General features: G+C 43.3%; 1 protein-coding gene across 1 annotated transcript in view; it reads left to right on the top strand.

Moving 5' to 3' along the window:
• Positions 1 to 23,685, top strand: part of LOC128717901 (uncharacterized) — a 67,963-nt gene that overhangs the window by 28,789 nt on the left and 15,489 nt on the right. Inside the window, exons 4-5 of the mRNA XM_053811578.1 lie at positions 15,946 to 16,338; positions 19,184 to 19,368. Coding sequence (XP_053667553.1) covers positions 15,946 to 16,338; positions 19,184 to 19,368 — 578 coding nt within the window. The remainder of the gene's footprint in view (positions 1 to 15,945; positions 16,339 to 19,183; positions 19,369 to 23,685) is intronic.

Genomic DNA, 23,685 nt, shown 5'->3' with positions numbered 1-23,685 from the left:
GGACGCGGACGAAACGCAAGATTTGCTACCTCGGCTGCGCGCTGGATAGCGCACCCCTGTTCACACACAGGGCGCAAACTCTCGAGGGCGCACTTGTGGATTGTTTGCGCCTGCCTGATTCACGCTGATAACATCTGCTTTGCTTCACCGCCGTCACCTTCTGCGTGGCCGGCTACCACCGATTGAATTTCCTTTCCGTGGGATGTGCACCGAGGGTGCTGAGGTTTTGTGCTGCGCAGGATTTGCACTTCCAATGGCCGCTCTTGTGCCGCGATGCTGTATCCCCGGGTGAGATGATGTGCACGGTTGGATTTGGCCGGTTTTGAATAAATATAAATAATTCACCAACCGACTGAAACCTAACGAACCGTTTCCGAGCCGGGCAAACTAGGAATGCACGCGAGGTGAAGTTTAGGTCACCGATGGCAAACGGCAAAAACCACTCACACATACAGCGCGAACCAATCCCTAAGCGAAATCCGTCTCCATCTGCATCGAACGCGCACAGCGATTGAGGTTAAGGTTACAAACGGACCGCGTCTCGACCAAAGTTAGCCGTAGCTCGCCGTAGTTGCGCAGACTTTGCCGCACTCGCTAGGGGTCCTTGGTGCGCGAGCACTCTGCCGAAACCGAAAGTGTCCCCAAGCGGGCCCCAACTCCCGGTGTGGGACACTCGTGTTCATTTAGGGCACGCCGTCAGAAAGGTTGGCCGTAGCAAACATTGGTGACATTTTGCCTGGTAGTTCCCGAGTGGGTCAACAGAACTCCAGTTAGATGGGTTTTTTTCTAATTCTGATAGTTGCAAGGAGTGGTTGTCACAGCAGGAATACTAAAGCTGCTGGCTAACGCTAATACGGTTGGTTTTTATACTGACTGAACGATTATTAAAAATTACAAAAAATAGGATTACATTTAAATCAACAACATTGCAATGAAGTATTTATTGGTGAAAACTTTTTAACGGCTGAGTTTGATGTTATCAATATAAACTAATTCTGTACATAATTTAGGTGAAATTTTGGACATCAAAAGAGACTTAAAAGTAATTTTTGGTAATTAATCACCACTATTTTTAATACCTACGACAAAAATACTATAAATCATCATATTCTTTCATTGATGAATTTTGGCTTGTTTTAAACTGAGCACGTAGACCTCAACCTATTGACCAGTTATTGAAAAAATTGTTTACTGTACGTGAACTAAAAGTCGTACTTGAATTTAATAATTTATTCTGAATTATGACTCCACTCTTAAATCAGTTAACTCCATCGAAGACACAAAATTGCATGATGTTATACAAGAGTCTTAAAGAAAACAACATCCATTGAGGATGTGACTAATGTCAACTGCTATTTATTGGCAAACACGATAAAAAACCAATGTCAGATCAAATTTCGCAAATGAAGAAAAAAACATGATCTAGTCTTGCTAAAAGTGTCTTTAGGCAACCACCACCTAATCATTCATCTTCTTAATTCCCACTCACACAGCGCAGTGTTCGAAACCTTTCTAATCGTCTCTTCACAAAACCCACGAAGCCGATTAGGCGGTGCAACACAGCCGAACCATATAAATAATGCTAATAGTTCCGTTTTTTTTCCCCCCTGTTGTTGTCGCTCCGATATTGTTATTGGTTTGCACTCCTGAATTATGTCACCGGCTGGACCGAGGGTAGAAAAGTGAATTTATTGCAATCATTTCGGCAAATGGCATACAGGCGCTGGCGGTACGGACAGCTTAACCGCCGGAACAGTTTTGTGACCGAAAGGAAAACAAATCTCGCCACCGCGCCTTTCGTTCTGCACCCCTGTCTGCCTGTCTGCGTCGAAATCAGGGTCTTAGTGGCGCATTCGAGATCGTTTCCTAGAGTTTGTAGTGCTATGATGGGTAAGGTTAAGGAGCTAGATAGCTTTCCGCTGTGCGTACCCTTCTCCTGGGCATTTAAGTAGCGGAGATAATTAATTGGCGTTCCGACCGTAAATCTACTTAGAGCCATCGGCTTATAGACGTCTCAGCACTGGAAGCGCATTTGAGTTTTTCATATGCTATTTTGTGCTAATGTAGTCGCGCTGGTGCTGCAAATTAGAGGGGAAAAAACTATGTACACCGATTGAGAAATGGGCGATTAGAGGATTTGGAACACGTTCAGAAATAGTTGCATTGTTTGGCTACGATTGGTTTCGGTAAAGGAATCAACTAGCAATATGATAGAAAAGATTTCAAGTAGACATGAAGCGACGAACCTTCGTAAGAATGTGTGTAACATACTCTAAGCACATTTAATTGACGTTAAAAAAATATTTAAAATACTTAATTCACTCGAAGAGTTGCTATACATTAGTTACATTAAAATCCAACTCAATGAAGCAACATTAAAAGATGTTTAATTTATTTAAGTTAACGAGCAAAAAGAATGGAAATTACTGCCATGCGCTCGTGTAAAATAGTGTCATAGTGCTGCAATACTAGAACACATTACCATCAAACAAGCAGGTATTAATCCTTCGCTACCAAACGCCTGCGCCGCAGATATTTTCAGAAAGCAGCAGCCACAACAGCAGCGATAGTACCAGTAGTTTGCAGCTGGACACACTGGAAGGTCCCCACGATTGGCGTAGGAAGCCAATAAATGATTGCTCACAATCATAATCACCGCTAATCGGGTCTGCATATAATAAACAGAATAATAAAACCGCCAACCAAACCCCTCGTGTTCCCTCTTGCCGGGCGTCCGGATGCGATCGGATTGATCGGTTTCAGCTCGGTACGATCGCACGTAAATAAACGCGCCAGGTGAAGTTTACAAACGGGCGATCGGACGCGCGTCCGCGCGCGAGGCTGCTTTGGCCTCATGCAGCGCAAAACATGCTGCGTAAGTGCACCATCATATACACACACACACACACAGACACATACGGTATCAGCATCCGCTTGAAACGTCTTTTCAGATTTGCGCGTGCCCCGCGATGCGTCATTTGTCACGCCGTTTGTGTGCTGATTTTGTTCGTTTTTTTTTTTTGCTCGCCATCTTGCTCCGCACTGTTGTAAACCATGGGTGATGGAGGTTTAGCACCGCACTGAGTGAGAATTGTTGCTTTTTTCACCCAACACGTGCGAACGGTACACCAGGAATAATATGTACGGTTCAAATGATCACTGTACGATTTCAATTTGCTACATGTTTCACACGGTACTACATTGTTTTTAACGCGCGGTTTATGATGGTGAACCACTTTTTTGTTGGTAGAAGGTCGGGATTCAAATAACTTGTCCGGTTTTGGATGTTATTCATTCATAACAATGTCTTTCAATCAACTGAAAACTGCTTTGCTTTATGTTTTGGCTTCGACATGGATTTTTTACTTGCAAGATAGATTTAACTGTAGATGTGTTGAAGTGTGTTGAAGATGTGTTGAAGTATAATAAATTGTTAACGTAGTATGTACAGCAGGATTTTCAAATTCAATTGCCAAATGGACCTATGATTCCTTCAGTCAGTTTTTCTTCATGTATTTTGACGATTAAATTCTTAGTTTTTCTCGAATACATATCAACTGACTAGCCAAAGCAATATTTGAATTATTACTTCTTGAATTAGAATTTACTTCTCTGAAAGCCAGTTAACAAGCTTCGATCTTCGACGTCTCGAAAAAAAAGTTGTTTTGGATGATAAGGATTCCCAGGTTCTAAAAATTTCAACCCATTTTCAATTAACTATTGCTCTAGATGATCATTCACAGGGCAAAACTTGAAGCAATAGTGGATTTTTTTCAAATTGAACTAGAATATACAGAGATTTTTAATCCAATGCATTTTCTTGATCGAAACCAATCACAAGCACAGATTATTCTTAAAACTTTTACGATTAACACGGTAAAAGCTTTGTTTGCACACATTTTTGATGCTGTCCAGATCCAGCCAATGCGGCCAACCTTAGCAGCATCGACACACTCTAGTTGATCTTGGCCAGAGCCCAAAAATAGCTTCAACTCTACCAATTGAACTAAAAAAACCTGTAACACTTAGCAGCGTAGTGGATATGTCCAGTACGAGAAAATCGATCACAAACGCAACGATCTTGATAGCAGCCCAATCGTTAGCAGGATCATATCATTTAACAGTGGACAATTCAATCGCACTGCACACGTACATCGGATAGTTAATGTGACATGCCGATGCAGTGCACTCCTGTCACTGCACTGTCCAAACATCATCCATTACTTATCATCCGTGCACAAGTTCCCCTTGATCGAGGCTAATTTCCATTCAGGCCGGTGCTGTTACACGCATTCATAAACTCCCACGTACCTCGCGAAACGCTGTACTGACCAGCGGTCTCAATGGAGAGCCTTGCAGCATGCAGCGTACGCATTGTTTGTACCATCGATCAATCTTCCCCAATACGCTCCGACCGTGCAGCGTATTGCTCGTTTTATTCATCATTCCTTTACTCGATGCTGGTCAGACTGTCAGTCCTTTCCCGGTGTGCTAAACCACCGGAAGACATGTTCATTTGGAAAGCGGTCGTCATGAATCTGTCAAAAAACAACTGTTCCTGCGACGATTCTCCCGCAAACCGCCGTATGCAACTCTGCTGCATACGAACTGCTCGGGTGTTAGAATCCTTGCAGTAGGGTGGGTTTTTGGCTTTATTTTTGCAAGGACCGACGCTCAACCTTCGACGTGTCCCATACCACAGGACAGGTTAAAACCCGGTGACAAATGTACGCTGGAAGGGAAATTTATGAACGACGCCATAATAAATCGAAATACCGTTCCGGTTTGTGATTCGGCGCACCGAAACTCGCCGGTTCCGTTAGCAGAATCGTAGCGAGAGAAAAAAGAACGCTCAGACATGTTTGCACCAGGGTGTCATGTTCGATCGATTTTTACGATCATGTTTGGTTCGATGTGTTTCGGCTTCGACCCATTCGACAACCTCGGCCCGATGGGCAGTGGTACTGCTTGTTGGCAAAGCTTTACGCAGGTAGAGTAACCCCATCGGGACACAGTTGTTGGATGTGAACGGTGCTGAAAACAGTGTCAGAAAATCGCTCAAAGCGAGTTGGATGCATACAGAACGGAACGACCTGCTATGCAAGGTTAGTTTAATGATTTTTCTTCCTATTAGTACAGCATGTTTTAATCAACGGTAAATGTGTGGAAAACAAACGCTTAAATATCCCATTACGTTTTCATTTATGATGTTACACGTGTTTAGTAAGTTAACTTCGCTGTATGAGCTCATTGAAATATGGGAATATATTTATTCCCGTCACACGCACAGAGTGTGAAATATGCGAAATTTCACTACGTGCGCGAACGAACCCTTTTAATTACACACTCATTACCAACCGAAGCTATCCATTCATCAACACTTCTCATAATCCAAACGCTGCAATTAACCACCGGTTGTCCGTAATGGTCTCACCTTTACAGTGGGTTTAAGCTCATTTCTGCTTTGCGAAAATAAAACAACCCACTTCACTGTTACTACCCATCGCAGGCTTATCGTTGATGGATGCTAAACATACGCAATACAGTGTTGTTTTTTTATTAATCCACCATCCCAAGCCAAGTTCGCCATTTAACGTTCGCGAATAAAGGCCCCGTTTACGCCAAGCATGTGCATATTGCTTTCATCTTCCTACCCGTAGCGTTAAGCCCCAATGAGATCAACTAATTAATCTCACACTTAACATGGGTTGGATGTGAAAGAAAAATACTTGTGAAACAGGACGAGAGAGAAATGGAACATGAATAGCTCACCTACATTAGGTTGAGACAATTCCGAAACGGTTAGGTGTCCATTGCCCATCTACGATCCATTTTGAAACGCACGGTAACGGGTACCACCCGACGATGGTGGAAAAATATCGGCTGATAAGCACGGCAGATAGCGCATGTAATGGAAACCGGAGCGACGTCGAAACGCACCATTTTCCTTTCACCTGAATTGCTCACCACTGGCGGAGGGTGTCAGTTTTATGAGCTTTGTCGCTTATATCGCACCCAAATTTAGCATATAAAAACGGAACGATCAAGTTTTATCGCACCCACACGGCGCTGTGCTAAACCTTGACCCACTTTTGACGTTAAGATTGGTTGGTCTTTCAGATTCTGTGCTCGTTCCGCAACCATTACGTTCCGTTTTATTGGCCATAACAGAAAATTGCATACGCTTTTAGTTTTACTTGACACTTGACGCTGGAAACAAAAAAGCTCTAGGAAGGTGCTTTGGGATGTGATATTTCCACGTGTCATCATGCTAGACGAGAGTTAGGTTTTGTGAAACGTATAATGTCACCCTTGTGTCACATTTCGCAGACCGTAAATTTATTGCGTGTGAACCATTCCTCGTGATTAGAATGTGTTCAATGTGAGAGTCCTGTTTATTTTATTTTTTTTTTCGTTCAAAACGATCCTCTCCGTGTCTTAATGGTGTAGCGAAGAAGATAACTTGTACAACCAACTCCATTCTGGCCATCAGCGCAATTGGAATGATTTCGTTCCTCTTCTGATGAACCTTGGTACGACCTCCTGTCCATCCGATAAGCGAAGTGCAAACAAGCAACTGACTGATGTAGCCCTACCTTCACCGGAGCAATCAGACCAGCCTCACGTGAGCCCAACGGGACCGCAACCATGGCATATTAGTGACCGACTCGGACAAGCAGCCTGAGCCGACTCCTCCCATACCCGACAGTTGAGCAGAGATTCCGCGTTGCACATTCGCTAAAATGTAATAAACTCGCGCCGGTGCATTATCCACCACCAGCATGGGTTGAACGGATGCGACCCAAAGCCGGACTTGATCTGATCATAACGATCAGCAAGATCACTCACCAGAAGGCCGGAGCACCGTTGGGCGAGGAGGGGAAGGAGCTATAGACGCTGTCCCGCAGTACGTCCCAAGGGAAACATACCGGAAAGGTATGTCGGGGCAAATTACAGAAAATCCATCACATTAGATCAGACCCGTTTCGGCCCCTTTTGGGGTGGTCCCGGGCACTCATCGACGAGAGGCACACGGCTGCGGCCCGATCCATACATCCATCCATCCATCCGAAAGGGTCCGGCCCTTTTTTCCGGCCAACTTTGTGGTGTACTGTCTGTTGTTTGTGCGATGTGCGTAGTGTCCTATCGCTACTCTACGCTGACCAGAAAAGAGAGAGGAAATTTTTAATCCAAACGAAAAATGCATATTTTCCTGTTTTTCAATGTTAAATTATACCAAGTTCAATTATGCAATTTTAATTCAAAAAATATTATTCAAAATATAAAATTTCATAAAACATCTATTTTTTTCATTTTTCCAATAAAATTCCTAACAGGCACATATTTTATTAATTTTAACTTAGTTAATTAATTTGTTTAGAAGTTACTACTTCTTATTCCATTACTAATATGTCTGAAGATTTCCTTTGCCATAACGAGAAGAATGTCCCATTTGAAATACTCATTGGCCTCTGGTATTAAAACTTAAAACTCTATTCTAACAAAAGTTAATAACTCGTTTGATAAAGGTTTATATCTTCTTGCTATTAGTCTATTAGACTATTGGCAGTCAGTTCAGTTCAGCTATTCAACTTTTTATCTTATGAATACTTCTCCGATGACATGACCGCCCGTGAGGTTAGCTCCAAGCACTATGTAGCTCTATGTTGTACTTACAAAATTAACAACCTACCAATGAGCATTATCAACCGAGAACCTGCCTTGAAATTGATTCCAAATCTGCCATAATTCACCCAGTATAAACAACCATTTCGATTGCACAACATTGAATAAAAAACAATCATTCCAATCATCATTTGAAACATATATTTTCACGTCGATTCTGACCTGCATCAAGCCAATAAGTTTCGCGATTTTTCTCACGGTGGATTCAACAATCTGCCCAAGTGCAATAAAACCCACAATGACCCTGCCCAATCCAGAGCATTCGTTCACTGTTTAGTGGATTTCTCATCCATCGAGCTTGATTTGGTTCTGTTGGTTTATTTCCTTTCCGATGACTGCTCTTCTTGGGCCCCAAAGCTGCCAGTGGACGTATCGCCCTGCCCGTTGCTGCCATACGGATGCGTATACTCTCCGGGACGCCTTCCAGTTATATACGTTTGTTTTTTTTTTGCTTCCTATGCTGGCATTGCTTCATAACACGAAATAAACATGTTTTCTCTATAATTACCGACGAAGATGTTTGTTTTGTTGTGATCGCTGAGTTTTGTACAAACCGGCAAAGGATTCCGCACTGGTGCAGGCATTGCGGAAAGGAACTCGAGAGGAAGAATTAAAACTGATCGGCAGAAACTACTCGCAAACATGACGTTTCACTTTTTTTCTCTCTCTCTTTCAGGGAGGGAGCTCTCTCTTTTTTTCACTCACCCCACTGACAGAATTATCCTCCCCCAGGAGCGCTCATTGCAATGGTACAAAAATTGACCGCACGGGCTGACCGTTGGCCTCGTTGGCCTCGTTGGCTGCTGTTGACTTAAGACAGGGGATTTTTTTTATGGAATAAAAACAGAAACCCATCATCATCATTCCAGTGCGAGACGTCCATCCAGGGCAGCGCACCCCGGACTGGAAGCACGGGAATGACATTTCATATGGCTAATTTTCCGACGGCTTATGACTCCCGCAAATCCCCTAATGAAGGCATCAAACCGAACGCCCCGGGGATGTATTTATGGGAAAATTCCTGCCCTATGGAATACGTTCCGCATTGTTTATTGGGTACATAACGGCGGGCGGTGAAACTAAAATCCTATAAACCATAACTCTCCCAGGATCTTTCCATCATGCAGGTACTAAAATAATGTGCAATTAATAAGTTTTACCTCGAAATCGAATCGGAATGGTAGGATCTCTATCTGAAAAATTAAAAAAAATGCGGTTACCTTAAGGTGCCGCAGAGCATACGGAGCCTTGTCTTACGGTGGTGAAACCAGAACTGAAAGACACATCCTCTTCACAGATACGAACTTTATCGTCGCCTTCCGGGGGAAACTGGGCTTTATTAATTTATTAGTAACCTGGCCACCGTCGGCGTACCGTCGGAAAAAAGCACCTTAAAGCTCCCGCACCAAAAGGTTCAAACAGGGATCAGACGATCGAACGACCCGTACAATGGAAGGGATATCTTTAATGGTAAACCGCCGAACGCATCCCGTACCCTGGGTCAACAGCCACCAGCGCCAGAAGAAGCGCTTTTTAATAAAGTCATAAATCTATTATTTTATGGTTGTGCGGTTAAATATTGTACGATCTCTTAGCCGCCAGCCGAAAGGCGGCAATCGGGTTTTGTTGTTGGGGGTGAAACGATAAAAAATAGCAGTGATACTGATGAACTGAAGGATGCTGCAATGTTAGTAACCATATTGATTTTGCTACGGCGGTTATAATGTTTTAAGCATATGGCTCATTTGTTTAAGCAATTTTATGGCACTGTTATGGTGTTTTGATATACTGCTAATTGATAAGACGTATACGAACGTCATTCCTTTCCTGCTTACCACTGGACATTCAGCATGTATTGAAGCCTAGCTCTATGAAACCTTGTTTAAATTGAGCAAACCTTTGCATCAACCCTTTACACACGTTCAATACAGGCTTCCTATTCTATATCCACCAACATTCCTGGTGAGTTCAAAGTTGAGGTTTAATTGTTTTCCAGATCTTATGAGTGATTGTGCGAAGGTCTAAACCACATTCCAACTCCCAACCATTCCACGCCGTACCGTGGCAGCACAGTCCAATACTGTCCAATCGATTTGCATTCACCGCACCGGGTCAGCAGCAACAGCGCGATACGGTCCGGCTACGAAACTCCGGTACTCGTGCCGACATCTCAAGTGACCCAAATAAATGGCATTAAATTCTTGCCACTCAGAAGAATGCAGCCTATGTCAGGACTGATCGATGAACGCGATAAAGACGCTGGGTATGGCCAGTTTCGGGCTGTGATAGATTTCAACACCACCCAGGCAGCATAAAACAATCGAACCATATTGATCCCGGTGCGTGCTGTTCGTACGTTTCCTACGCATTAAGTCGGCGGACGCTGCCTGTAATGCCAACCCACCCTGAACCTACCGTTCCACGTTACCGCAGGCGGAACAATCACGGCCATTCGACATCGATCAAATGATTTCAATGCTCGGCCAGGCGCGTACGATAAACGCTTGCCCGTTTAACGACATCGTTTGATGATGAGTCGACAGAAAATTGTTACCTTAATCGGCGATGGGCTACGGGCTGGCGGCCTGGCTGCTGCATCCGCGACTGCAGACTGCACGGTTTCTAATGGATTTGCTGAAATATCGTTACCGAAAAGCGAATGGGCTTGGTAGCCATGGACACCGACTGACAGCCCGATGACAGTTGAAGCGCTTGCCGCGATCGGTTCGGGCCCGTTCCGCTCCGAAAGGGTCCGCACTGCCAACCGTGTGGCGTAAAGTTTGATTCCATCGACCAACTTGACACCCACCATTAGCCTGCCGAGCCGGCCAACATGTCGGTAAAACTGGCTTTTGGAAAGAAACAAAAAGCACAAGAACAAAAAAAAACAAAAGTACACCCGCGCTTGCACTAATCGCATTTGCTGTCTAATAGTAATAATTACATTTAGATAAACGTGCCAACTCTACCTTCTGCTGTCATTCGAAATGTCTTGCCACCGTCATACTTTCCCACCCTTCGGTGTCTGTCGGTACCCACGGTTGAGTAATAAATTCACGGAAAATGATCGTTTCCATTCGGATTTGTGATTTCATTTACATTAAGTGTGTTGTTTTGCTTTCCGTCGTATGTTTTAAGTGCAGCGCATTGCTGCCACTGGGCCGTTCGCTGCGCGGTGAAGCCTTGCGGTACGGGATCAGTTGCACTTGCTACACACTGCGATACATGTCTACGATGCCGTTGCAAGGTGCATTCGGGTAGCATCAAAGGGGAATTGCACCATCCAGTACATGGACCGTATCCAATCAGTCTAGACCGTGCACAGTGAGCGCAGCATGAATTAATGCAGTAGGAAATAATAGAAAAATATTATTGTGACAAAATGTGATAATTGTTCCGAAACAGTAACTGTTGCTTCTATGAATTCAATTGGCAGTAAGCTAAGTTATTAAATCATGAATAGTTGCACTGATATTGTTATATTTTGAAATTAAAACAAACAATTAATATTTTTTCATAACTCATACACCAGCCATAGAGCAACTGTACACCTGTTCCTTGTCCGTACTGTGGGAAGCTGGTCGCAGCGTCATGACGCCGCAACTCTCATAAACCGCCCGCACCATTAACCGGGAGCATTTAGTTTTTCTGCTTAACCAGAACTTCTCACAACTACACAACCTGTATGAAAGTCAGAAACGATTTCGCTCACCTGTTCCATGCTGGTCCCCATTTTAAAGGGCTATCTATTTGGTACGCCAAATCGTGGCACTAGCCACCCGACCTAATAAATGGTACCACTGCAACCGATTAAAACCTCCGCTCGCTCGCATTTCGCTACCCCGTGACGCGACCGTGAAGCACTACCATCTCAACTTACATGCAAAGTGCAACTGGTTGCATGCACAGCATGCGCCTGCAATGTGCATTCCCGGGGTGCAGTAAATGGCTATCGATAAATTAATGTAATTATGATATCATATTAGTCACCACCGTTCGCACGGGGTAGCGACTCCCGGCACAAGGTTGCACCCGAATGCGCGCCAAAGCATTGCTAACCTTTCCAATCGTTTCCCCAATCGGCACAGGTGTGTCGATTTTCGAGCAGCCAATGCAACAGGTTGTCGACAACGGGGCTTCCATTTACTGGGCTTGTAGCATAAAACAACAACATCGGATACGCGCTGTTGTCATGCGAACACGATTTATGTGAGAGTATGTTTCGGGGGTTCCATGTTTGGGTATTTAGGAAATGTTTTCGCAACATCTTTGTGGTAGTGTTTTCAAAGAAGGAATTTCTTGCAGCCTTTTTGAATGATTGCGGTGTGATAAGTTGATCATGCATTATGAAATAATTCATTTGCCTGAAGTATATTTGCTCAAGAACTAGTCCAAAACTACAACCGTTTTTTTGAGTCGTCAATCAATCGAATGCAACGTTCTATGTGGTGTACACATAAACGCCTTTATTCCATTTTTTCACACCTCTCTTGCCCTAGATGAATTTGATATAGTGGAAGCAGCCCCGATCGTTTACACGAAAGAGTAATTAATAAATTTCATTAAGTCCGATTGTCAATAGTTAGCTACTGAAAAAACTTGAAAAGGATCAAGGATCTCCACTCACAAATATGATCGATAAACAGTGTTGGACGAAACAATATTATTATTGTTGTTTGCTTCGACCTAACTTCATGCACAAGGAGAACTTTACACACATAAAGCGTAGAAAACGATGCCATTGTTTATCATATTTTTGAATGCAAAATGTATGAATTTCAAGCCTTTCTTGAGAGTGCCATAATATTTATGGCAAAAGTTTAATTCAAAAAAATGGTTTTGACGCATTTGAGAAAGATTTTATTTTTTTATTTAGGACATTCATACCCTGAAATCAAGAAGCACTCTTACTGCTTTGCCCAGCACTGAGTTTACTAGTTGGCTTTACACTTGGATTATAATTAAAAATCATCTAATTAAAACACACCCCCATCAAATTGATATCGAATTGAACCTCAAATACCGTTCAACTAAAGGGAGATAAGTATCAATTGTGATTGATTACAATTCTACCAGCCCACCATTAAAAGCCAATCAATCATTTATGGCACCGAAAACCCGAACCAAACACTACCAACAGTTTGGGTGCCGATAGAGCCCCTTGTTTTTACGGCCACACACCACACCGACCGCTCCAATCAAAACATCTGGACACTAATTCTTGGTTTCACCTACAACCTCGGATAGGCGATGTGAGGGGAAAAAAAATTAATGGCAATAAAATGTGTGAAACATGGCGATAGGACCGCAGGTCAATAATCGATTTTACCGTCGGCTGTCCACCACCTTCATCCGATAGAGATAGAGCGCGAGCCAAAAAGAAACACGGTGAAATATCTCGGTTCGCAATCTCGGTACCAGAAGCCATGAGTCATGTGAGCGGTAACTGAGCCGTGCCAACAACGATAGGGAAAGATCGCCTGCAAAAGACCGGGCGACCGGTGGGCCAAAGTTTGGTTTGATAAATTTTTGTCCATTTATCAACACTCCAACACTTCTAATATCAACAGCATCCCGGGGCATGGTGTTTAGGTGCAAAGGTGCTTGTGCGACGGTTTGAATGCTTCCTCGGCTCGTAATTCAATAACCTCAAACTAAGAAATACACACACACACGTACAGCACGTCTTCCTCATCATCATCATCAGCCGCAGCCATTTGGAACCTTCGGTGCCGAAATGCTGCCCGAGCTGAGCCGCAGGATAAACAGACATTAATTTCAATTAGGTTACGTGCTTCGGACCACACCTTGGCTGTTTGATGACTGTGTTTTGCCCCCCCTCGTGTTGAGAGTGAACTTGATCAGAGTGGTCGGTGATGGAGCGGGGAAAATGGGGAAGAGATCTGGCGCGAAACGTTGATGCTGGTGGATTAAATTTATCGTCGCACATTTAGGTCAATTGGGGGCGGAAACTGAAAGTGAAGAAACATACGCTTAAACACATGCACGCACTGGTCCGGTTTTACCAGAACAAGGAATCGGTTTAGATAGTGTGCCATGGTACGTTCACTTTCAGTTGTATTTTTTTGTTGTGTAGGACATAAAAGGTGTTTTCCATCATATTACCTTAATGCTGTGTAGAGTTTACTACTAATAGAGGGTTTCACATTATTTGTATCTAATCATAACAAACTAAGAAACCACAGTATTTCCATTCCGTTCCGTTCCAAGTTCCATTTAGAAACGACGCAGCTTGCTTGGACTATTGCAGTTACAAACCGTACTACCGCGGTGTATAATTACACCCAGCGATAAGGAACAAGTAATTGCCTGCGCTCAAATCTGCCAACCTACGGATGAAAAGGATTCATCTGGCATTCACTTCCAGCGCGTCGCACAGCAGGGCGGTCACCAATTATTACGTTGACGACAGAGGACCCTCGCAGCAGCACGAGTCTCATTGCGCCAGAGGATCGATCATTCTTATCACGATCACGATCACACATGCCGGACTAAATGAAGCAATTACGGCAGGTAAAATCCATTTCCACTGGATGGACTATGGGGAACGTATTGTGCTGTGAATGGACACACAACACAAGCGATTTGAGCTTCCTTAGGCATATGTTTTTTTTTGGTATTTATTGCTATTTTTTTTACATAGGTCGTTATTACGATATGTACATTCATCTTTCATTCTACTGTACAATATTATACACTAAAAAACGGTAGTCAAATTTAACTGGCTTACTAATTAGAACTAGAGCAATAAAGTCTCAATTTAGTGCAATAATATTTGCAATAATAACTCTTCTACTGCTGAAAATACAGTGGTCAGAGCTGTTTGATGGACATGAGTGTTTTTTTTTATAAATAGCTAAAAAAGGTGTTTTAAATTCGTTATTTTTAATTAATCATTTTATATTGTCCAACATTATCGTGAAGAACAGTTTGTTAACATACGGTTATTCATATCAACATTTGTGAAGCAACACTTTTCGCCCCATTGTGATGTCACCTTCGAGCACAAGCTGGCCGCGCGCATTGCGTGTGTCCAAGCGTTGGATCATATTTAATTGATTTTCTTCCCTTTGATTCCGATGCAGATTAAACCGATGATGATACGATCGAATGTTATTGCATGGCGATCCAACCGAACCGTGCACCCTCGCTCACCACTTGCCACCACTCCGGAGAGCACTTATTTAAAATGATATTTATGATGATTATTATTCGCACATAAATATTTCCTCACCACAACTCTCGCTGCTTGTCATTCCCTGCCCATACGAACCGCGAAGATGCGCGAGGGGCATCATTTCGTTCCCAAGTTCGGTTTCGACATTACGGTCACTGCCAGCGGCTAGAATGCAGCTCAATTTACCTGCGTTTTGTTCCCGCACTCGCACCGAAACGCGGCGCAGAGAATGATCATCTCTCGCTGAAAGAATGAAGCAGAAGCGATGCAAATGAAACGCTTTTGCTTGTGTTAAACTTGGCTTTAGAATTTTCTTTCACGCCACGTTTGCGCTACTTTCTTTTCTGCGTTTAACACCAAACTCACGATTCTGCCGGTCGATTCTCGCCGAAAGCGACCGATCGTCGGATCGACGACGCAGTGGTGAAGAGGGGTGTAAGGCGTCGCGGGCGGTAGAGAGTTTTGCGATGAAATTGAATATCAACACCGAAAGATTATCAGATGCACTATCAGACGCGAATCGAATGAGCTAAAGAGCTCGGACGTACGAAACGGAAGAACCAAAGGAAAACTCAATTCTGGGTGGGTGTTCCATGCTACCACACGGTGGTTGATATCATCAGACATGGGGGGGGGGGGGGGGGAAGTGGGTTCTTAACGCATTTTCTACGATGAAAAAAATGCAATGTAAAACGATCGAATCGAGTTCTGGCTTTTGATTCACAATGTTGCGCTGCAATGTATAGCACCTCAATGCACAGCAGCCGTGTTAAATGATCGATTTTAGTTAAAGAAAAAGACATCCATCCTGCCCCAAACGTGTAGCACCGGAGTCGATGGGTTGGTCCTCGTTGATCATCGTTTAATCGTTTATAATCTGTTCCGTTTTTTTTATTGTCCTTAAGGTTTCTACTCGCAATTGGTGTGTCGGTCATGAAAATGGCATGAAGGAAGTTTTATAAGCACTGATACGGTTTTCTTTCACATCCCGTTGTGGGTCAGGTGTAGTCGAGTGATTTTATTTATCACCGTTCGTTGTTTTTTTTTTCGCACAATTCCAGGAGGATCTACTCATACACGGTGATTCCGTTTACGACATTATCGACAAGCAGGATCATGGTGCCATCCAGAGTGAGCTGAGCCGGGGCGTTTCGCAGCACACGGGTCACCACCATCATCAACATCTTCACCATCAGCACCATCACCATCATCACCAGCAGCTAAGCAATAATCATCACAACCATCACGGCCATCATCACCAACTGCTGCATCACGGCCATGGGAGTTCCCTTTCGCCTTCCGGTTCGTCCATAGCGAGCTCGAGTGGTGGTGGCGGCGGTTCGTCGAGTTCGTCGGCGGGTTCGTCGCTTCTGGACGGTGAGCAACGAATCTTTCTATGTCGCATGAATGTGAGCAGAAATGCGCGGCGCCAGATGCGGTTTGGTGATCAAAAGGTACGTGCAGAAATGGAAGTTTTTTTTTATAGTAAAGCTAGTAAGTTAACACTTGTTACATTCCTGTCGAAGAGTTGAACCCAGTAACTCTCACTAAATTGGTGGTTAACTAATACATTAGGTTAATTAGATTCGTTCTTAAGCGCATTAGTACATTTCTTAAGCTCATTCCGAGTTTACTACATCAAATGTAAATAGTTCTTACATTCTCTCTTCCTTCGAACTCCTCTTCGCTCCCGTTCTGAAGCTAGCTTGATTTGCAAATTGGCTCAGTAATGTGACACCTTCACCTTCTCCCATCGACACTAATCCAGCACTAATCTTATTGCGCCCGATTACGGTGGCCTCCCTGCTCACACACACAACCGTGGAGAGTATAATTGAAATAAGCTTCCTACATGCGTTCCTGGGCGCTGGGCACGTACGAGCTGTTCCAGCTCATAATTGGATCCAATAATTTATTTCACCAGCTCCGGAGATGCTTGGCGCGGATAAGCATAATGCCCTGGCTGTCGACAATACCAGACGACGATGTGCGATGATGAACTCCGGGTACTTCACGTACAGCTAATCCTCTCATTGTATGCATAGTTGCTTACTCGCCTGCATCGTAGAACCTCCACCGTGATGGTTGTGTCAGCATTGGGTACATTTGCTACACCAACCCTGACCCTGAGTGCGCAGGAAAGGTTTAACGAATAGGTAATCCAACCCCGCTGTTGGAGTCCCCGGCACTGATCGGTATTGTGAATTGTGGTTCGTCGTCACACAACAATCGCCTTCCCGTACGTTGCAGCGAGTGATAGCCATGTGTGCATGGTCGCACGAAGTCAATCAAATGTGAGACTTTCGTTTGACTTTTGACTCGAAGCTTTACTACCGTACCATCGTCCATCAATATACGTACGAGACCATCACCCGGTAACGAGTGATGTCTATATTCCACCTACTTATTGGACCTTAAATTCCACCCACTTCGACCGCAACCAGTTCCCGGATGGACGGTGGGACACTGTGTGACATCTCCATACAGTTTCGTTGTGGTACTGTTGTAACGGAAACGCTTGCGAGTGACTTGAAATGAAGAGATCTAACATTACCGTGTACTGACTGCTTTATAAGCTACCGATGCTAACGACACTGTCCCTCATGCAGGGGCGAGTTCATTTGCAGAGCGGTGAGAATGTGTTGCGTTTGCTCGGTACAAACTCGCTTCCGCTCTTCCGGATGCAATTGCAGCTGTGAATAATGGGACAGTATTATATACAAGGCTTTGGCTCGACATTTCATTCAATTATTTCTACTCCCACACCGATGTTTTTTTTCTGTGTGAGCTGAATCTCGGTCAAATAAAATCCAAAAACCACCATTATATGTGCACAACCATAAACACTGTCGGATGTTCAGGGTAAAGATGAAATCCTGACGATCGTTCATCGTCTGGAGAAAAGTGTCATCAAATTGTGTTGTAAGATTTACAACCCGAAAAGATTTATGTTGCCCACAGTGCAAGTAGAAACAGTAAAAATCATCGAGAAGAGAAAGTATAGCAGCGTGTCTGATACTCAAGAGTACTGTACATGATGGCGAAAAATACAATAAAGAGAGAGTTGTTTCTATCATTGAAGTATCTTACTTCGCTAGACGATTTTTAAATTTCATTTTTACCTCTTTGATGTTGAGTTTTTAATTAGTTTAGAGGAAAATAATAAATGCAATTTAAAACTGTAAATTGATACAAATTATTGGCAGAATTACTCAATGCAAATGAGCTGTTAATAATGTGCCGATAGAAGCTATTAAGGCTGCATTTAGAACGAATAGAATTATTTCACTCCCTAGTAAAGCCACAGCACGCGTTCGTTCGTCTCAATCATCATCACATGGTCACCAGCATTGACGTCACCTTACTGCAATTGACGCCACCAAGCCTTCAGCTGATATCCGCAGCCAACACTTCCAATCGAATCGCCACATCGACACCGATGGAAGCATCTTCCTTCTTACTGAATCACACACCTGCTGCGATGCACACCTCGCCAAGGTGACGTTCGGTTCTTGCCAACAACACACCGCATGTCGGCATCGAGCATCCAATTATAAAAAATTATGGGACTAACAACGTTCTAGCGGCAAGTACGAGCTTTGGAACCAATCCTTCAAGCTGAAGTTTGGTGATGTAACTGGGTGTAAAGTGACGCAAAGGGTGCACAGGTTAATTGACGGTTTCAGGGCTACGTCGGCTTACGGTGGCCTCGGGATAATTCCATCCTGACGTGTAGTGAAGGCATTTGTTTCCGTTCCCCCATTCTGGGTAATTTACCGATCAGGAAGTAACAGCTTCGTAGCGGAACTAAATCTATGGGGGTTGAATTAACAGCTACTATTCGAGGTTTTATCCACTTTAATGTTGTAATTGATATGACTAATCTGCTACTTAAGAAAAACAACACGACAGTTTAATCAAATTAATGATATGCTTACATCTCCTTTGACAGCGTTAAAAACACCACAAAAGTGTAATAAAATAGTATGCTTTAAATAATTCACTTCCATTAGCACTGGCTATGTTAAAAACCCTTCAGCGACTAACCGAATGCCTGCCCTTCATAACACCCTTTGCTGACCTTTCGCAAAACTCACTCTAATGAACATTTTCTGCAACCACCTTGTCTCATTGCGCGGCCATTATTTAATCATCCCGTCCAGCATTAGAAGCTTACTCCAATCCGGGCTTGTTAAAATTGCCCTTTCGTGGTTGGGCACCTATCCTTCCCTACCGATGGCATTTGCTAACCGAGCTGGCTTCAACTTTGTCTCCCGTTTTGTTTCTTTTTTTTTCCAGGTGGTACTGGTGCAGGGCCACTATCTTTCCTATCTTCCGCTGTGCAGCCGTAACGAGCCCGTCTTCATTGCGACCTGCACACCGATCGCCATGCCGGAAACGCGCGAATGCGTCGTCCAGGGTGCGACCAACGTCTTCACTACGATCCATTCGATGGACATGAAGGTGGTGCACATTGACAAAAAGTGAGTACACGTGCCCACTGGGTGGGCGAAATCGAACCGCGTTCGGTTGCTAAAAGCTCGTGAAGTAAAGCATCCTAACGGGACCGTTTGTGAGATTGCGGCTGCTTGGCTGGTGGCGTTGCCGGTAGGGCATTAATAATTCATGACCATTCGAGGAAGGCGAAGCCGGGTCATTGTGTGCGTCGAAAATTTGACTTGCATTTGACTGGCGCCCATCATTAACGATCGATTGTTTGTGGTGTGCAGGCGTAGGTTTGTTACGATTTTCAGTGTTCTACGAAATAGGATTCGCTTTTCTACGATCGAAGCTAATACGTATGTTATCAATGACATTTCTTGAGCTTTTATAATTTTTATTTACCTTTTGCCAAATCGATTTCAAAGTGTTCGTATTGTGCGGCATTGATATTGTTTTTGTAAAATCGTACCGCAAGCATAGCATAACTGTTTGTTTAATTTACATCGGATGTTAGAACAAGTTGAGCGACTGTAAAAACTAACGCAACAAATGACAACTCTACGGTCTGAGTTGACACGTCAATGTTATCAGCTATAATGCAACCGCGGCAGATGATCGCACAATTGTAGCACATGATAGCAATGATCAACAAGATCGGTACTGATGAAGTACAATCAACGTTTCGCTTGTAACTAGTATCTCAAGTTTGAGTTCAAATTGTCCGTAAAGTTATATTGCCTTACTACCGTTGTGCTATCATGAGCCACAATTGTGCTATAATCTGCTGCCTTTGTTTTATGAGTTGTGGCGTCATCTAAAATTGCTGTACTAATACAGAAATACAGAAATGTTCGAAACTTTCAGTGGCAAAGTAAATGAAATTTTGTTTTTGTTACATCATTTGTTTTAAAATTTCAATCTATAGCGCTTGTTTTGATGCTTTGATAAGTAACCATTTGCATGCAACAATGTTGCGACTTCATGTTTCCCACAGACCGTTGGTGTTTTCGAACGCTTAAAAACCAATTAGATTAATTTTTGGGTGGTATCGTAAATGAAGCAAACTTTAGCTAACTTCAGAACCCCTTAGCTTTTACTTTGCCTACAACATACTGATACTTGCATATTGCAAAACATCAGAAGAAGCAAACAAAAAAACACAAAAGCTGATTGTTTACAAATGATTGATGTGCGAAGCTAAGGCGAGGAAACGATCGTATGATGAATGGACCATAATAGTTGGGATCGAGAATGGTGGATCGAAAGAACGTTTGGAAGTGTTGGAAAAGAAGGAAGATAAATTTTTGATAATGCACCACCAACCCATGCGGTTCGAGGAAAAACCCAGGCCAGTAAAGTCCACAACACCGTTTACGATACGGCAAATGTGAAGGGCTGAAAAAAAGGCACTACACTAAAAACAGGGATAAACAAGTGTGTTCGCCCTTTTACATTCTTTGCCCTTATCCTGGCAAAATACAACTGAAAACAAACCTCGCCAAACACGCTTGCACGCGGGTGGATGTAGTGATGATGGTTTAATAGTACCGACCTAAACCAAACGCTTCGGACCGACTGTTACGGGTGTGTTTTGGGCGAAAGGTCAGCGGTACGCATCGGTCCGACTCCGAGTTTCCTCGCCCGGATCCACCAGGATTGGACAAGTGCGCAATTTAGGATAATCGTTGGCCCGATTCATCATTCGGGTTCGGGCGAACGGCAAACCTCGGAACAGTGCCTTCGATCCATCGATCCAGATCAGTCGATCGGTCCAATTATCAGCACTGAAAGTTCATCGGGCCACACCGGTCTGTCGCAATTTTGTACGAACCGGTGCATTTCTGTACGTTCCTCTGCCAGTGCCAGTGCTGTGCATTATGCCCAAGTGTGAGCTGGCATGCGAGTGATTTGCATTCGCCGGTATTATAATGTATTTCGCAAGAACTAAGCTAATCAAACATCGAGCAAACCGATTGATCTGTGAATCGTAATTCTAGCGTTCTGTAATTGCTGGGTTTTCGAATCCGGGTTCGTGTTCTGTTCACATGCAGGGCGGCGTTGATGTCATTTAAGTTGTTGTTGTTGTCTATCTGCTGAACGGTTGATTCATGCTACGCCGTCTTATGAACCCGGAAGTGCCAAACAGTTCGTAACGATGCATACTCCCATAAACTTCAACACTAATAAACATTTCATTACATTTTGATTTACGTTTGGCAAGGATTTTTTTTTTTTTGCAAGAAGTTGTTCCAATGTCTGTACATCGCTATTCTTCAGAAATATCTTATTCTATCGCGTTTATACCAAACTACGAGATTTTAAAACCGTTCGGTAAAAGTAAATTAGGTCCGATTTGCTCTTAAGCAGCTTAAAATAATTACATTCAATTGGAGCTTGAGAATTTATCGACTGGAAGTTATGAAATTCCACATCGTGTTAGTAATGTTCTAAAAGAAATGATATTGCTTAAAACAGTTATCGTATAGAAAAAAAAGTAATTCTGACCAGCATCTCACATCCAATACGATGTCTTTTCATCAGCAGTAAACCAAACTCTTTACCTAGAACATAGACGTTAACTGCAATGAAATGAATTGCCTGTGTAGCACCAGCTAGTAACACACCAATCGTTGTTCGTTTTCTGTCGAGGCCATCCAGTGCTGTAGCCCGTCGGCATGAAACCATGACCATGAGCATGAGCTATGGAGCAAGCAGGTCACCCGGCACAGAGTTTGACACGCGAAAGGAAACCAAACGACGAACCCCCGAACGTGGCCTATGATTCAATCGGTTGGCATTCCGATCGCTCCTCCGCTGCGGAATGCTCGTGGATTGGGCGAGATATTGAACCTCCGCTTTGGGAACTGCGGTTGGTTTCGGCGGATGCCATAGCTATATGCGTTGTTAGATAAACGTTTGCTTTGTGTTGGTATTATCACAGCTTCCCCGTAACTCGTCATACCGTTCCATCTAACGATCCTTTTATAAAGTGAACCTGGAAGCAACGCAGTCCGTTAAGAAGCGTACGCTGTAACTCAGCGGGTGGAAAATCGCTTGCGGAAGCAACTGCATGCGTACACATTACGTACGCGAAAGCAAACAGCAAAAAACATGTCTTGTTTTACATACAATAAGCCGATCCGCTCAGCATGCCTGCATCGACCACAGCGGCATTGCAGCGTTGCAGGATCGGAAGAAGAGCGTTTTATTCCCATCGTTGTTTGGCAAAAGGCGCCTCTACTACTCCATGCACGGTGTACGCGCTGGTAAAATTTGCAAGCAACGTACATATTTTATTTACACATATTTGGACACCCCCACTCGGATCGTCTACCTCACCACCACAATCAATCTCGACGGGTCATGTTTATTACGGAATGTGTTGTGGTGGTTATTCTAAAGCTTGAAGTAAAGAAAACATCGAAACTAATGCTCTTTTAGTGCTGAGCGGTGCACGTAAAAGGAAACGTATTTATACACATTCGCCAAAGTAAGATAATAGCCGAAGGATGAGCGATCTATGCCGGTTGCCTTTGGGATCGCTTAGGATGCTAATGATATTGTTTCAACAGTTTGGTTTGTCTCGTTTTAGTACTCAGAAGTGATTCTTAAACCTTTTTAGTTCACCGCATGTTGTTAGTATTACAGCGAAATGTAATACCTTTTACACTGTGTTGAAGTGGGGCGGCTCGGTTGTGCATTGGTAGCGGCACCGCTCCTCACACGACAGGACCGTTTCAAAAACCCATTCGGGCCAATCCTCCTTACGCAAGACTGACTATCCGGCTTCGGATAAATTAAGTCAAAGAAAGCCAGAAATGGTGGGCTCAGCCCTTTTGAGGTTGTTGTGCCGATGAAGATAAAGTAATACCGCTTAATATTTGCTTATGGTTGTGTTTTATGATAGAAGATGGATATAACTTTTTCTGGTACTGATCATGAGTAAAAAGAAAATTCTTGTTATAATAAAAAAATTATGAATGAATTTCAATTTTTCTATCTATTTACTGGATTACTAAATTATTCGCGAATAGTATGGCTTGAACATTGTTTTAAGCACTGAATATAGCAGAGAAGAGCTATAATTGTATGTTCAAACGTTGCATTGAACAGTATAAATCAAAGACTTCGTACAAAAATATCAATGATCCGCAACATCATTAAAAGAAGCTTCTTATGACCTTGTAAACAGCTTCATAGCTGAAAGACTGTAAATTGTCCACTTCTGATGATTCACCTTCACCAACCATTTAGAGACTTTAGTTTCTCTATCTAAAAAATTTCCTATGAACATAAATTGTACTACTTTACTTTTTTACGTTTAAAACAACACAGATTGTTTGTGGTTACTCTAAAAC

Source organism: Anopheles marshallii, chromosome 2, assembly GCF_943734725.1.
Source record: "Anopheles marshallii chromosome 2, idAnoMarsDA_429_01, whole genome shotgun sequence".
NCBI lineage: Eukaryota > Metazoa > Arthropoda > Insecta > Diptera > Culicidae > Anopheles > Anopheles marshallii.
This window is presented reverse-complemented; position numbering and strand designations above follow the sequence as displayed.